This window comes from Rattus norvegicus, chromosome 3 (assembly GCF_036323735.1).
Source record: "Rattus norvegicus strain BN/NHsdMcwi chromosome 3, GRCr8, whole genome shotgun sequence".
Classification (NCBI taxonomy): Eukaryota; Metazoa; Chordata; class Mammalia; order Rodentia; family Muridae; genus Rattus; species Rattus norvegicus.
The window spans coordinates 143847508-143862916 of NC_086021.1; the positions used below are offsets into that span (position 1 = coordinate 143847508).

The following is a 15409-nucleotide window of genomic DNA, read 5'->3' on the forward strand; positions in this document are numbered from 1 at the left end:
AGAAAAGACGACAGATCTCCCTAAAGTTCCTTCCACTGCAAATTGTGGTTGCACATCTTATCACTGTAAAAAACTCCCTTACATTTCTGTGTCTATGTGTGTGCATGAGCGCGCACAGGCACACACAAACCAAGGCACCATGTCATCACCATAGCATGCATGTGGAAGTCAGAGGACAACTTACCAGAGTTAGTTCTCTCTGTACCATTTGATTCCAGGAATGTCACTCAGGTCACCAGTCCTGGTGGCAAGTGCCCTTATTACTGGGTCATCTCTCAGGTCTTCATTACACTTTTAAGTAGTTTAATATGTTCCCTGGTTCTTCTACATGCTCCATCTAACACAGTCAAGAAAACATAATGTCTGTTCCCTTTGCAGCAAAGCCCAAGGATTTGTCTGTGAGAGGTTGCCACCATCTTCCTCTTTCTTGACATACGATGAACTTGTCCTCCCTCATCTTTCTGTCTTAGGTCATTTCATGAAGGTCACCGTCTAAAATTTCTAGACAAGAAGCGGGCTCTTTGACATACATATTTTTCTCCAACTTCAAGGGCTCAATATAGTGATGGAGAGACTGAGCTCCTTCTCTGGCTAAGACTTTTTAGTGAAATTCATGGTAAAATGACTCAAATCAGCTCAACGTCCTAGGAGTAAGATGGATGTCCTTAGCTACCCATCTGGTTTTCCTTGAACCTGGTTCCTCAGAGTTTAATATTCTTCTCTAAGTAGAGTATCTATATCAAATTCTTACACAATTGGTAATTTGGGGGGTAGGGATGTTTTTCGTCAGTTTGAGACATGATGATGTTACATATAAACCAATTCATTTGCACCCATGAGATCATAGGCACACCATCTCTACTTACTTAATAAGACACACTCAGAACACAAGTCTCTCCAATAGCACGGTGGGAAAAAGGCAAACACTTACTTTATTTGTGGTGCAGCTTCTGCCAATGCTCACTGCTCACAGATTCCTTTAAGCTACAGTAACATTTAGTAAACTCACCGAATACTGTAAAAAATGCCCATTGATAAGAAAATTACAGAAAAAAATTTCCATTACACTGTCGAAAGTTGTTTGAGTCCAAAATCTGCTATTTTTTTTTTTTTGCAGATTTTGCAATGAATTTTTTTAATGTTGATTCTGGTTAAAAGTGATTCTGATTGACTCTTCTTTCCTCTCCTACATAGTCCTGGCTGAATTATGACATTCTGTTTTGTGACATTTTAGGATTGCAATTTTGGGGATTGAGATTGCTGTTATTCTTACATATTTATATTAAGACTTTTAACAGTTTTCATAAAACATTGATGTTCTGTGTTTTATAAAACAAAGTTATAGATTCTATTGATTGTAAAGCATTTCCAGTTTGGGTTAAAACTGAACAGCTAATCAGCAGAAGGTCATTTTATGCCTTTTTTCCTTTTAAACTATAATAAATAATTATCAACCTATTAATTACAAAAAATCTTAATTATGCTTAGATCAACCAGAGTATCTTCACAAATTTATTTTCCCATTTGTTACAGTCTGCAAAGTCACTAAGTAAAGCCTCTGGTTTTCCAGTTTGGTAACAAATGGCTTTTGTCTGATGCATAATTAATAGAAACTAATGATGACTATGTAGCGCTTCCAGAGTTTTAAAGGCAAATCTATATTGGCCTACAGTTAACATGCAAATTCATCCAACAAGCAACACAAAATGTATTGTAGTAGTCATTCATTTTTATCAACATTCAGGAAGATCGAGACAGCAGCACAAACTCTCCTTATGTCAGAAACACATTATAACACGGCCACCACGGAAGTTAGACCATACTTGGTAAAGTACCCCCTTGCTAATTCATCCTCTATCATCCGTTCAGACTTTCAGCACAATACATGAATAACAGTGATTAATACTGTGGCATGAAGGTAAATACAGACAAGAGTTTGGTGTGCTAGCATACAGAGTCTTAGAAACAGTGACGGACCAAACAACTTGCCTTATTCATTCTCCCTTTGTGAGCCTGGCATTTCCATGGTCTCACTGAAACATTCTACCTGGGGATCTGAGTCCAAAGATCCCAGCATTAAAATTACTCCCTGGGAGGGAAATTTGGCCACTGAGGATGCCACACCTATTTGAAGGGAGGCATCAAGGGTAATATCTGGTTCTACAAAAGAAAAAAAATGGTGTTACCAGAATCTTTGCAGGAATATGTAATTTTTCAAAATACTTAGCATCATCTCAAGGAATCATATGGCAATTCTGTGGCTCAAATGTTATTTCGTTATATTTGGTTGGGTAAGTGAAGTGTCCGCACCACCACCATCCCCCTTAACTCTTCCTCCACCACATAAGACACTTGTTAAGATAAGAAAGATATTCTGCTAAAGCTGACGGTGACTGAGGGTCATTTAGTATTCAAAGTTCCTAAAGAATCGTTGGTTCTCTGAAAGGGATAAAAAAGTAGGAAAGGCTTTGTTCAAACGCCTGCTAGTAAACAAGTATTACTTCAACCGAGACAATGGCTACGTGACATCAAAGTACTATAAATTATCAAAACTATTGTACAGAAAAATTACAAATTCATTGCAAAATACATTACACTGCTACCATTAAGAAAAAAAGTGCTTTTTATTTTCTTTTCTTCCTTTCTTTATCTTTTTTTTTGCCAGAAAAGTATTCTTTCAATAATAGAAAATCCTATATGGTACCCTGCATGTGGCTAGGATATATCGTAACGGAGTTTGTACTGAGTCCTTCTGATTCACTGGAAGAAGGGCTGAAAATGTATAATAATGACTTATTAAAGCCATGCTCCAATTGACCATGCCAGCTGTTAGTGGAGAGATGCCTACTATTTAAGACACTAGAAGATGCCCTGGTCTGTCGAACCCTGCCGGTCAGGTCATCACACTGTCCCACCAATCAGCTGGTTTAGAATACACAGGTCTTTGCATGTTTTGTGGGTCTCCTCATGTTCTCCTGAATCATTTTTATGTCTTTGCCTAGCTTTGCATCTTATGTGACTCCTCTCAGTGATGCCTATATTGTCTCATGAGGGGAACGATGCAAGATGGCGGGCCTGCCAATTTTAAGAATGGATGTCCAAGAAGTTCTTGAGCTGTGGCTCTTTGAGAGGGCTCCCTCACCAACATAAGATCTAGGAATCCTCGGAGCATGGAAGAAACCTGCAAAAAGAAACAGACATAGTGAGGACTAAAACAGATGCCAACCTCCTGTCCTGAAACGATGCCCCAACTAACATCATTGATAACTTCAAACAGGAAATTAAGGAGAAAGATATGGAAGAAAAAAAACAGATGTCATCACTATAATTGCTTTCAAAGTTTGAAATAAAGAGGGTAAAGGATAGAGAAACTGTTTATTAAATAAAATAATGATGGTAAGAAATGACGGCAATTATGTCGGGATTATATAGGAACTCTTTATATGTGTGACAAAGTCAACTAAGACTATAAAATAGTGCTCAGTGGGGATGCCTTCGCTTTCTTCACAGAGAAAAACAAATTTCTATCAGGTTGGTTGACACAGACATTTCCCTTTAATTTTTGTAAAGTGAACTTTCTTGATGTCTATCTTAGTTACTTGGAGATGAGCACCATTAAATGAATGTCCTGATTGACTTTAGCATATTTTGACATCTGCTCATTCTCTATTTCTGTTGAGATCTAGGACATTTCTACCACTCTAAGAGGGTGCCTCAGCCTTCTCTTCTTGCCTTTACCTATAGCCCAACTAAAGGTAATGAGTATCTTACTGCTAGTAGGATATGATAGTTTTATCTGTCTTTACATTTTGTACAGAATTTTATATATATGTATATATATGTATGTGTGTGCACGCGTATTTGTGTATGTGCATATATAATATGTAAATACATTATGTGTTATGAATGTATTATATATCTGTAAACTGTTCATTGGTTTATTTTTACTCAATGCTGCATTTATGAGATTCTTTCTTTACTTGGTTCATCATTTTCATTTTTGTGTCCCATTCATTGTTCAATTATTTCATAGGTTATTTTTATTTGGGAAACAAACCTGGGATCTCCCAGCTTTTAAACATTAGGGATAAATATATTTTTGTGTATTCCATAGTACTCATTTCTACTGGGTGCGGGGTTATTTTTCACACAATTCGTTTTTAGTTAAATTTTACTGGTTAACCTTAATCCAACCCAGTAAAAGTTTCAGACTCTTATTTCTTATGGTTTCCTTTGTACTGCACCTCTGCATAACCTATGCTAATGATTTTCTGGTCCTTTTCATTAAGGGGTGAGATGAATTGGGAGCTTCTACCGTTCCAAACTCTACTCCTGTAAACAGCAGCCTTGAGCTTTTTCTGTTAGAAAGCAAATGGAGGGAGATATGGCTAGGCTGGGCTTGACTAAAATGTCAGGTCTGCCAAGGAGCTGAGAGTTAGCAGGCTATTTCTTGGAATAATTAAAAGCCATGAGTTAGTCCCAGTCGTTATGTCTTAGAACATGTGAAAAATCACACTAATTGGTCCTTGATATGAACATGCCCTTCCTCTCCCTGCATGATCTAGTCCCTACCTATCTCTGAAATGTTCTATCCTCATCTTTGTACTGTGTTGATGCAGCATATGAGCCTTCTTCCCTGGCTTCAGGTCCTTGCATCTGATACTCATTCTGCCTGGGATGTTTTTCTTCCAGATCTTTGCATGGCTGGCCCCTTCTCTCCATTTGGCACACATAAAGCGTCCTGTAAATGGCTTCCTTGGTTTTCACAGGAAGGGAGCTCCTATCTTTCATCTTGTACATTCTCTCTCTCCACAATACTTTGGCTTTTTTCTAGCATGCACTGATTTTTAAAATCCTATTGTGTAGATTGTATTGCCTTCTTCTCTACTTAGAATGCAAGCGCTACAAGTCAAGAGATCTGAGGCTTGGGTTGCAATATCCCTAGTGCTTAGATGTCCTCAGAAGGTACCAATTACTCAGAGAGGACATACTGGAAAGAGTGCTCAATTCACCTCTCACCGGTCCATTGAGAGAAAACTGGTGACATCCCATTAATAGATGAAAAACTTTGTAGTAGGAGGTATGGAGTTACTTGCCCAGTAAAGGCACAGAAGAATATAAATTTGAATCTAGATGACTAAGTCCAAAACTCTTACCCCAAATTAGAGCCAGTGGACTGGATATGCCAGTCCTTAAACGAATAGAGAGGCTTAAAGATCCAACGGTGATTCTTACCTTGTGCAGGTCCTTCACTCTTGGAGGTAAACTGTCCCGGATCCTCCTCATGGCCTGCAGAGGAGGCTCATTGAAATAGGGAGGCTCACCATCAATCATCTCTATCACCATTATCCCGAGGGACCAGATGTCCACCTGTTAGGCACAATCCACTGGTTATGTCAGGAATAGAGAACATTCTGGAGTTCTGATGTGTCATGAAACCAAACTTTATGATAGAATTTTACATGCTGAATTATTTCACTCTTTTTGCTAATGTTATTTGTTTACATATTTGTGTGTGTGTGTGTGTGTGTGTGTGTGTGTGTGTGTGTGTGTGTATTTGTGTGTATGGTTTGCCCTCAGAGGCCAAAAAAGGATGTCAGAGCCTCTGGAACTAGAATTACAGGTAGTTGTAAACAGTCTGATGCAGTTGAGCTCAGGTCTTCTGCAAAAGCAGTGTGCTCTCTTAACTACTGGGTAATCTATCTCCCTAGGCCGTGTGTGCTTTTCAAAGATGGTTCTAGTTAAGTTCTTACCAGTTTCATTAGAAATGAAATTTTACCATTCTCAAGTTTAGAACTTTAATTTTTATCCTGGTAAGTTCTGTACTAATTACTGATCAGGCCAGATTAAAAAAGAAAATAAAAACCTTTTACATTATGAAAATAGAGAAGAAAGTTACATTTAAATATAAGAAATTGAGAAAACTCTTTGACACACTTAAACCAAACTTCAAGAATCTATTTTGTTCCACACACAGTATGTTTTCACAAAGTTCTGTCCCCACCCACTTTAGGGCTTTCCTTTTCTGCTTTTTATTATTTTAAATGAACCCACACAGACTCCTGCTTGGTAAGCTGTTTTCAGAGGGTGGAAAGCAGTTCTGAGTAAGGAATGGGCAAGCCAGAGGAAGGGAGGCCAGGGCAGGTAAACCCATCTAGTCATCTTCTGTGATGCCCTTGTTACATTTTTATCTGCCCTCTGTGTCTTTCCTCTACTACTTCTGATGACTGTCACTGATGATTTAGCTCTGGGGACCACAGTGAGGAAAACAAGCTGGGTTCTTATTCATGATCGCAGGAAGCAAAGCAGGAGAACAGCATCTGGCTTCTTTCAGGTACCACTGTCCCCTCATCAGTACAAGCCATTGCCATCTAGAGCACAGTGCACAGAAGCACTATGGGAAATCTGTTTGCCTCTGCGTTCCTGTGCACACTGTTCCCTGCCTAGAAGGCCTCTGTTTAACCTTCCTTCATTTTCATATTTTAAGCTTTATCCCTTAATAGGTTTTCTTTCATTTCTAGAAGAAATATAAATTAGGCTATATTTTGAATGTTTCATTATACACACATGATTTTCTATTATATTTCTATGAGATGCAAATATTATTTCCTCGTGACTCTTTCTGCACTTCTTTCCCCTTTCTGAAGCATTCTAGTTATATTTCCTTACAACCTGTCACTGGGTGTGGGACCAGTGATTTACTCACTCTGTGATTCCCTTGCCCAATTTCCTGCAAGACTCCAGAGAAACCCACTGTGTAAAGATTGTGGTGATGTGCCCAGTGGGACCAGTGCTCTTTCTGTCACAGTCAGCTTTGAGCCAGTAGATCCCCAATGGCGGGGATCAACAGAGTCAGAAGTCCCTTAACTCCTGGACCCACTAATCAGGACCGCTGTGCCTCAGAGGCAGATCTCAGGGCCCATGGGCCCCAATTGATGGCTGCCACCTACTTACCTCTGTCCCATAAGGTAGCCTGGAAATCACCTCAGGAGCCATCCAGTATGGGGTACCCACCAGTGACTTCCTCTTTGGCACCTCTTTGGAAACTTGAGCACAGAAGCCAAAGTCAGATAACTTTATCTGAGAGGAGAAGCAAAGCAGTAAAGAGATCATTAGAAAACACCACCCACTGGGAGTAGACATATATACACAGACCTGAAAACAGGGACAAAGAGATTCATCCACATTCATTACTGGGACTCAGATAGTAAAGAAGTTCCCAGAACCTTTCCTATGACTCTTGACCTCCCACAGCTTTTATCTCTCATGAAATTATAGGACAAGCACAGGTAACCCTTACAAGTTAAGTATATCCCAAACAATATATTTCTCAAACCCACAATGATGCTTTTGTGTAATGGAGTAGATGTTCTCTATAGAAATGTGATTCATGTTGCTACAGTTCAGATTCTTGGGGTTGAACACATTTAGATTCTTACAGACCTTGAGATCACTCAAATATCCATTATTTTTATCTGTATTTATGATAGTACAAGACCTCCAACTGCCTAGGTTCCTGAGTTAACATTGCAGGGCCAACTTCCCCTTCTCTTTTTGCTTAGCTCCTTTGCCATGGAAATCAAAGTTGCCAAGGTGAAAAACTTTGCAGGCATAAATCTAGGTATGTAAACTGAGAGTCAGCACTCAGCTGTCAGACATTTAAAGCGGTTAGCCCAAGGACTCAGAGTGTGTATATTATCTTATTAATCTTTGACATCATGAAAGTGCTCTGAAAATCCTTCCATAGAACTCTAATGCTCTTAAGGCCATATTTCAGAACAAACTGCACTGGGAGACACCTGCTGATATACAGACTCTAAAGGCCCAGAGCTCAGTTTGTGCTGGAAGGTATGGTTCTCAGTCATCATGACCTGCTCTGAATGCCCAGTGGTCTTATAGACAGAACATTAATGGGCAACTTACCCCTACTATTGACAATAGAAACCAAGACAGTGGGCACACTGAGCACTGACTAGCAATGTTGAGAATGACCATCAGAAGTTAAGATTGCCATGCATCAAAAGTATACTCTGTTTTCTTGGGTACAAATTATCTCTTGCTGTTCTTCATATTCTTCTGAGCTTTCCTCAGCCTTTTCTTGGCTCTCCTTCTGCTACATTCACCTTACGTCTTTGGTGTGCTCTATCCCTAGACTTTTGATTTTAGGGCCTATTTCTTTCCATCTACTTGTGTTGGGTTTTCTTTCCTTTTCTATCTGAACTTGGTTTTGTAGGAGTTTAGCTAAGTGGTCAATATTTGTCTAGGACAACAAACACACAGCCCTTCATTTTACAACTATAATCATGTAGCTCCACTGGAATTTTTATAATAAAAAGATACGTGTGTGTGTGTGTGTGTGTGTGTGTGTGTGTGTGTGTGTGTGTACACCTGTGTGTGCACCGTCATAGAGACCAGAGGTCAATGTGTGGTATGTTTCTTTACCTAGTCCCCTTTTTCAGAACAAAGGCTCTCAATGAATTTGGAGCTCCCTAATTGGCTAGAATCCTCCTGTCTCTGTCACCCAATGCTAAGATTATGGGCATGTACAGCTGAACATGGAGTGCTGGGTATCTGAACACAGGTTCTTATTCTTACACAGGCATGGTACATAGCACGCAATCTCCTCACCCTCTAAAGCTTTCAAATCTATTTTACCGTTTGATTTGTTATTAATTAAATTGTGTGTGTGTGTGTGTGTGTGTGAGAGAGAGAGAGAGAGAGAGTGAGAGAGAGAGAGAGAGAGAGAGAGAGAGATCTTAGAATATACCCTTATTTGGAAATACTAGTATGCAGTTATATGTTTTACATTCTAGTTACCTTTTCTTGTCAACTTGAAGCCCCTAGAGTCACCTGAGAAGGTGGCCTTCAATAAGGAGTTACCTTGACCAGATTGGCCTGTGTGCACACCTGTGGGAATTGTCTTGACTATTAATTGATGTGTGAGCATTCCTAAGCAGCTGGTCCTGGTCTATGTAAAAAATATAAATAAGCATAAGCCTGTGAGAGAGAAAGCCAGAGTGTGCAACACACAGCATTCCTCCATGATCCCTGCCCCAGTGTACTGGTCTTGGCTTTCTGCACTAGCTTTCCCAATGATGAGTTGGGAACTACAAGCATAAGCCAAGAAAACAATTTTCTCCCTTATCACAGCAGCAGAGCAATTGGAACAGAAATTGGTATCAGCCATTCAATGTGGAGTTGATACTTTGATTCTCTGATGTTGTATTGCACCTCCTACTCCTTTCTAGTATTGTTATTTCCAACCTTCCCTATAAATGATAGTAGGCTTCAAGGCAGTCTGTAGCATATGTCTTTGCATTAAGGATGGAGAGAAGACCTTTAAGTATCTTTGTTTCTAAATACTTAATATCTACATCAACTAGGATTGAGAGTCTAGACGGATGACCACAATTTTTAATGAGGTTAAGTCCTGAGGAAGGACTAGAACCATTAAAGATAAATCAAAAGGCCTGAAACAGTAACTTTAGTCATCTACCATGAAAATATTACAGTCTTTTAGATATACTCCTGAAAACCAGTTGATTAATATCCCTGGTTATGCCTTGAAAAGGGAACCCGTGGTGTGGATAGAAGTAGGTTTGCTCACATCACCATTTGGATGTAGCATCCAGAAATTTCTTGGCAGGAGAGTGGGAACATTTTTTGAGCAGCCAAAGAAGAGCTTTCAGCACTTGGAGCAAGAGTCTAGAGCCTTGACGACCTTCAGAGTGCCTTCCTGCACAGCACAGCCCCCATGGGCCAATTAATTCCCAGAGTACACCAGGCTAAGCATCAGGAGAATTTAGGTTGACCAAGGAAAGGACCATAGAAGAGTGAGAAGATGGATTTTATCTCCCTCACCCTGTGAACCCACATATATTCTTCATGCTCCTGGAAGATACTGCAAGAAAGACGGGAGGTAGAAGGCAGAGGAAGGAGCAAGTATTTAAATCTAAAAGACTGAATTTTTAATGATATCAGCTACACTTTGAAATAATCTGGTTCAATTTTGACTAACAATGTTTAAATTACTCAAACAGCTTAAACTTAATGGATAAAATTAAAATAGAGAATTCAAGAAAAGAATCCATCAAATAGAACATTTTGCAGTAGTGTAGGTAAAGTTTAAGACATTGTAATGTCTTTCTGTGCACATATATATGTTTTGTGTGTGTTTGTGTGCCTTTGAGTGCACAATACCTGTTATAGTATTAATTGTTTCTAAAGCTTATAATTTCATTTTTAAAGAAGGAATATAATAATAAGAAAGTTTCTTATTATTATATAAATTAAAGATTAATGGTCACAATTATGGCAATACATTTCATTTGCCTACACATATCAGAAACTTGAATGACCAAGAAGTGACATTTTGAGCATTTGGGGACTGGCTTTTTAACCTCATTATCTTATTGTGTGTTTCTCTTTGATGACATGAAAAACCCCAAATCCTTCAAAATCTGGCATCCTAATAATTATTTCCCTGACAAAATGTATAACTTAAGGAATTGAAACGACGCTTGGCAGTTAGGCCCACTCTTCTTCTGCAGGAGCATAAATGCCTTTGTATGATTTTTTTCAACTCATCCAAGTACATAAAAGACAGTTTTCTAAAAAAGCATAATTGCACACAACATTTGTCCAAGTAAATCTCAAGTAGATAAAGAGAACTCAAGTAATAAGTAGAATAAAGTACAGTGGGCAGAATTAGAAGCAAAGCACACGGCTCTAAGATGAGGATTGTTTCAGGTGGAATTGTGCAGTGTGGCTTAGCAGCAAACTACCCCATCTCCTTAATGCAGTCACACTGAAATAACAGGAAGAAGCACATTGCCTCCAGCCAGGGGAGATGTAACGTGTTATAGGACATACCAAGGAACTCAGAGGCTAGAGTTCACATGGAGCTGTTCTCTCACCTCCTATCCCAGCCGTCTCCAACATGTCTTATCCAGGAAATGGGCTGCACAAACACGCAAGGGAGAGAATGGGCAAAAGAAAGTCCATTCCAGAACAGTTGTAGATCTCAAATGAATTATGAATTTTCTGTTCTGTAAATTGCATAAACTAGGTTATTGTGTCTTTGCTTCATGGTTTGAGTTACGGCCAATGATGGCTTCCTTTGTGAATATTTCTTAGATGCTTTCTACAAGGCAATAGTGCTTAACATGTGTACCTTCAGCATCATTTGGCAGTTTGTTAGTAACGAAGGTTCCTGGGTACCACTTAGCCTGATTAAATCATCACCCTAGAGGCAAGATCCGGGAAATTCGTTTTATTTTCATGTTCTCTACTGGTTTCTGATGCTCACTAAAGTCTGAGAACTTTTACCTTACTGAGAGCAATGGCAAGGGACAACAACAAACCCTGAGATCGGGACTAGGAAGAGCCAGTTTGATGACGGGGAAAGCAGTGTCACCTAAGGTCCACGTCATCAAACACCTTCTCTAAGAGGAGCGGGAGGACATCATAGACATCAGCTGAGAGGGGCAGAGTCCTCATTTCTTCTCCTACCATTGGACAGAGCACAGTTAGCTGCAAGTTACTTTCCCAAAGCTTTATCACACTGTTAAAGGAAAGCTGGAAGCTTATCCTCAGATGCTCTGTGATACCTCCTACACGGAGATACCCTCCCTCTGAGAATTAGCAGGAAGGAGACATAGATGGAGATTAGGACAGTAAGCTATTTCAGATGCTCAAATCTCTGTTTATTTAAAAATTGCCTCTGTGTGATTGTCTTTAAGTCATCTGTTAATTGGAAAATGCTATTTAAGAGATAAAAATGTCAAAGGGAACAGAACTAATAATACCAGCCCATTAAATGAGCAGCCAGAGACAATGAATACACCAGGGCACATCCTTGGTGGGGAGATACTGGATTCCTGCTGAGGGTTGGTGACATTGTAGTGAGGGGGTGGAGTGGTCATAAGACACTGGTTGATGATCTGTGGTCATTTGTCCTCTCTATTCCTCTTTAAAGTCATATAAGGGATGTGCTAGACTCTTTACATTATCTATAAGCACCTCACTCATTGGCGTTTCCCCCCTGAAATACATCCCAAGTCAAGAAAGAATTCAGGCAGGTCACTTCTCTGAGAGATATTAGAAACTCTGGCAATGAAACAAACAAGCATAACATGGAAGTCAGGAACAGCTGATCAGGACTTAACTGCTAAGTGAGAGATCACCACTAAGACTTTATTCTGTGAAGGAACTTAATCTCATAGAATAAGGCCTTCACAGTCATTCCACAAGGTAAGTCAGGGAACATATACCCTACTGCTAGGACGTTTCAAGGTGGCTTCTGGGGAGGGAGAATGGTATTTCTCTCCAATTACTAGCTTGACCTATCCCAGTAGCCAGAGAAAGCCCCCCCCCCCCAGCAAAAAGATGCAGGTGGGAAGATTTGAGGGTGTAGCTATTGGTCAAGAATGGTAGGTTTCCATAAAACTCTGGGGGGAGCTCTAGCAGGATCTGCTAGGAGGGATCACACTTATGACATTTACATTACTGGCATGGACAGATTGGAGCACAGTGCTGCCAGGCTGAGTTTTTTCCCAAGGATTATGGATAGTTGAAAGTTTATGGGAAATCTCCCAAGTTTTAACATGTGGGAATCAGTTTATAGTTAAAAAGAAGAGACTGACCATAAAGCCCATTTGTGTGCATGCCCTTTCAATGAATGGATTTATTGGTCATATGCATGAATTCTATTTCAGCTTGGCAAGTCACTCACTTGTTGCTTACTGGCCTCTAAGTATTATACAGAGCTATGTGATACAGCTTGTCTCTTTCACTCCATCCATTTCTCTTTATGCTTATTTAAAAATTCCATTCCTGGATAGAGACTGAGAAGCCCATTGGAACCAATATGCTGTGATGTTCTGGGAGGGGAAGGAGCACATGTCTTCACATGCAGGAGCCTGCTCTGACTGCTCTCTGGAATAGATCTGGCAACATCACGCCTCATTCTCCTTGCTTGCTTAATTATGGAAATCCTCACACTTATTATCTTCTGTTTAATGTTTGTCAGAATAATTGACTGATATCTCCATTGGGTCTGTGATGTAGGAATGTAGGTGTGTAGGTATGGATGTGTGGGAAGAGGTCACACACACCTGTGTGTGCAAGTGAAGAGCTCAGAGGTCAATCTTAGGTGTCTTACTATAATGGTCTCCACTTTAGTTTTAAAAACAGGATCCTGGGACTTAGCCATTAGCTATCCTGGCTGGCCAGCAAGCCCCTTGGATCCTCCTATCTCCACACTCAGTTCTGGGATTACAATGAGGCATCGCCATGCCTGGCTTTTTTTATGTGGGTTCTGGGGATCTGGATTCAGATCTTCGTATTTGTGCAACAAGCACTTTACCCACAGAACTATTTTCCCTGGTAAGGACCAATAAAATAGGCATTTTACTTATTACTTCCTCTATATGTCTGTTGTTACATTCTTATATTCCAAATGAAGTAGCTTAATGAAATAAGTACTTCCTTGTGTTCATCCTTAGGACCTATATTTTCCTAGCACTCATGATAATAAGCGTTCAGAAAATAAATATGTGAATAAAATCACCAAGACTGGGAACACTCACAATGCTTCCATTTTTATAGGCTCTTCTGAGTACACAGAGGTATAGGGATGCTTGAGACACAAGTTCTACTTTTGAGAGTATAAATTGGATAGTTTAATAATCTTGCATATTAAACAGAGGTAAAATCTTTAGTTAAGTTGATTAAACACTGTCTTATGATTTTAGTCCCCCATCTGACTTCAAATCAGATGTTTCCAGAAAAAGAAGCTGTGCGATCAACCTCCAGACGAAGGGAAAGATGCATAGATTGGAACTGCCCTGCCTTTTTTTCTTGACATATCGTTCCCAGAGCTGACTCACGCACCATTTCAGTGCTCCATCCATTTTGTGTTCATGGGGCCTTTTGTAGGTGCTTTCTTAGTCATATGGAAGGATTTTTGCCCTCTTCCTATGCTTCTTCTGTATACACATACATTCTCCCTTGCATCGCTCTGTAGTACTTTGTGCTTTGTCTTACTAAGAGGAGCTGTTAAAGGCTAGTGGGCTCAGGCTGAAAGACTAAAGCACTTGTCCAGCAAATCTGAGGACTGTAGTTAAGGTCCACAGAACCCATATAAATGTTGGGGGTCATGACGGACTCCCTGTAATTTCAACATGTTGGAAGTGAAGATGGGGAATCCCCTAGGGCAAGCTGGTGAGCTAGACTAGTCATATCAGTGATTTCTGGGTTCAGTTGAGAGGCCTTGCCTCAAGGAAAGGGAAAAGAATGATTTCCAGTCATCAGACTTAAGCTGTTACAAGCATGCACACCCATGTACACACAAATACAGAGGAACGTGAAAGACACTTTATACCTACATGTGTGCAGGAAAACAAACGTGCAGTCTATTCTCCATCTCTTGAAACTGGGATCTGATAAACGTGTGGCCTACTTTAGCTAGGATGATATAAGGTGAGGGCTGCAATGCATTGTGCATTGCCTCTGTACTAGGGATTGCCCCTCTTGATAGTTTTGGGAACACTGTGACATACAAGATGTGAATTATACAAGGCTACTCTACAGGGAGAAGGGAGACATATGGACCCATTAGCACTCCACCCACACTGAAAGCCAGCTAGCTACAGACAGGACAGAGACCATCATCAGCTTGGGAGCAGCCTGCAGATGATGGTCTCCACTTTCTTCTAATAGATAGCTGGATTTCGACATGGAGTAGAGAGATAACCTCAGCCAGATGGATAATGTTCATGTCATGTTGGAATTTGCTGAAGAATTCTCAGAGAGCTGAGCCGGAAGAATCTGCCCTCTAGCCTGGTTGAAAGGCAGCAACTACAAGTATATGATGGAGACTATGAGCTACAGGCTGTTCACAAATGTGGAATGGAGCAGAGGCCAGTTGTCTTAGCCGATGAAACACGAAATACTGACCTATGCGTTTTTGAATAAAAGACATGGTAATTGCTTTAAACCACTTAGTTTTGAGTGGTTTATTGTATAACAAAGCAAACTTATGCATGTTCTTGCACTGCTCCTTTAAAAAAGTTTTAACTGGAGTATTGACAAAAGCAGTAATTAAAACTGTTCATGCATAAACCTCAAACCACACACCATATATGCACATACATGAAAATATGGAAAAAGAGATAATAGGATTATGAGGTATCTTTCTCCTCTCCACTTTACTAAATTTATTAATTTATCTATAATAAAACTTAAATTTTTAAAATATAAAACAAGATGAGCCAAAACTAGTGGGCAGTTTCTTCCAGCTCATCTCTGATAATTCTTCAGCAAATTCTTATGTGAAAAGGACATTTTCTATTTCTCCGAGGTGCCTGGATTATAAAAGCCTGTTTCCTTATCCCAAGCTCACTTCCTC

The 15409-nt window shown here is 39.9% G+C and overlaps 1 protein-coding gene across 4 annotated transcripts in view; it reads right to left on the reverse strand.

Moving 5' to 3' along the window:
- Window positions 1-896: 896 nt before the first annotated feature.
- Window positions 897-15409, reverse strand: part of Pak5 (p21 (RAC1) activated kinase 5) — a 308271-nt gene continuing 293758 nt past the window's right edge. For 3 of the 4 annotated variants that reach the window (XM_017591756.3, XM_039105018.2, XM_017591757.3), the window contains 3 exons: window positions 6955-7080; window positions 5236-5370; window positions 897-3181 (listed from right to left, as the gene is read on the reverse strand). In XM_017591756.3, the coding sequence (XP_017447245.1) occupies window positions 3026-3181; window positions 5236-5370; window positions 6955-7080 (417 nt within the window). In that variant the 3' untranslated portion in view covers window positions 897-3025. The remainder of the gene's footprint in view (window positions 3182-5235; window positions 5371-6954; window positions 7081-15409) is intronic. The other variant, NM_001107781.1, reaches the window with a different exon arrangement.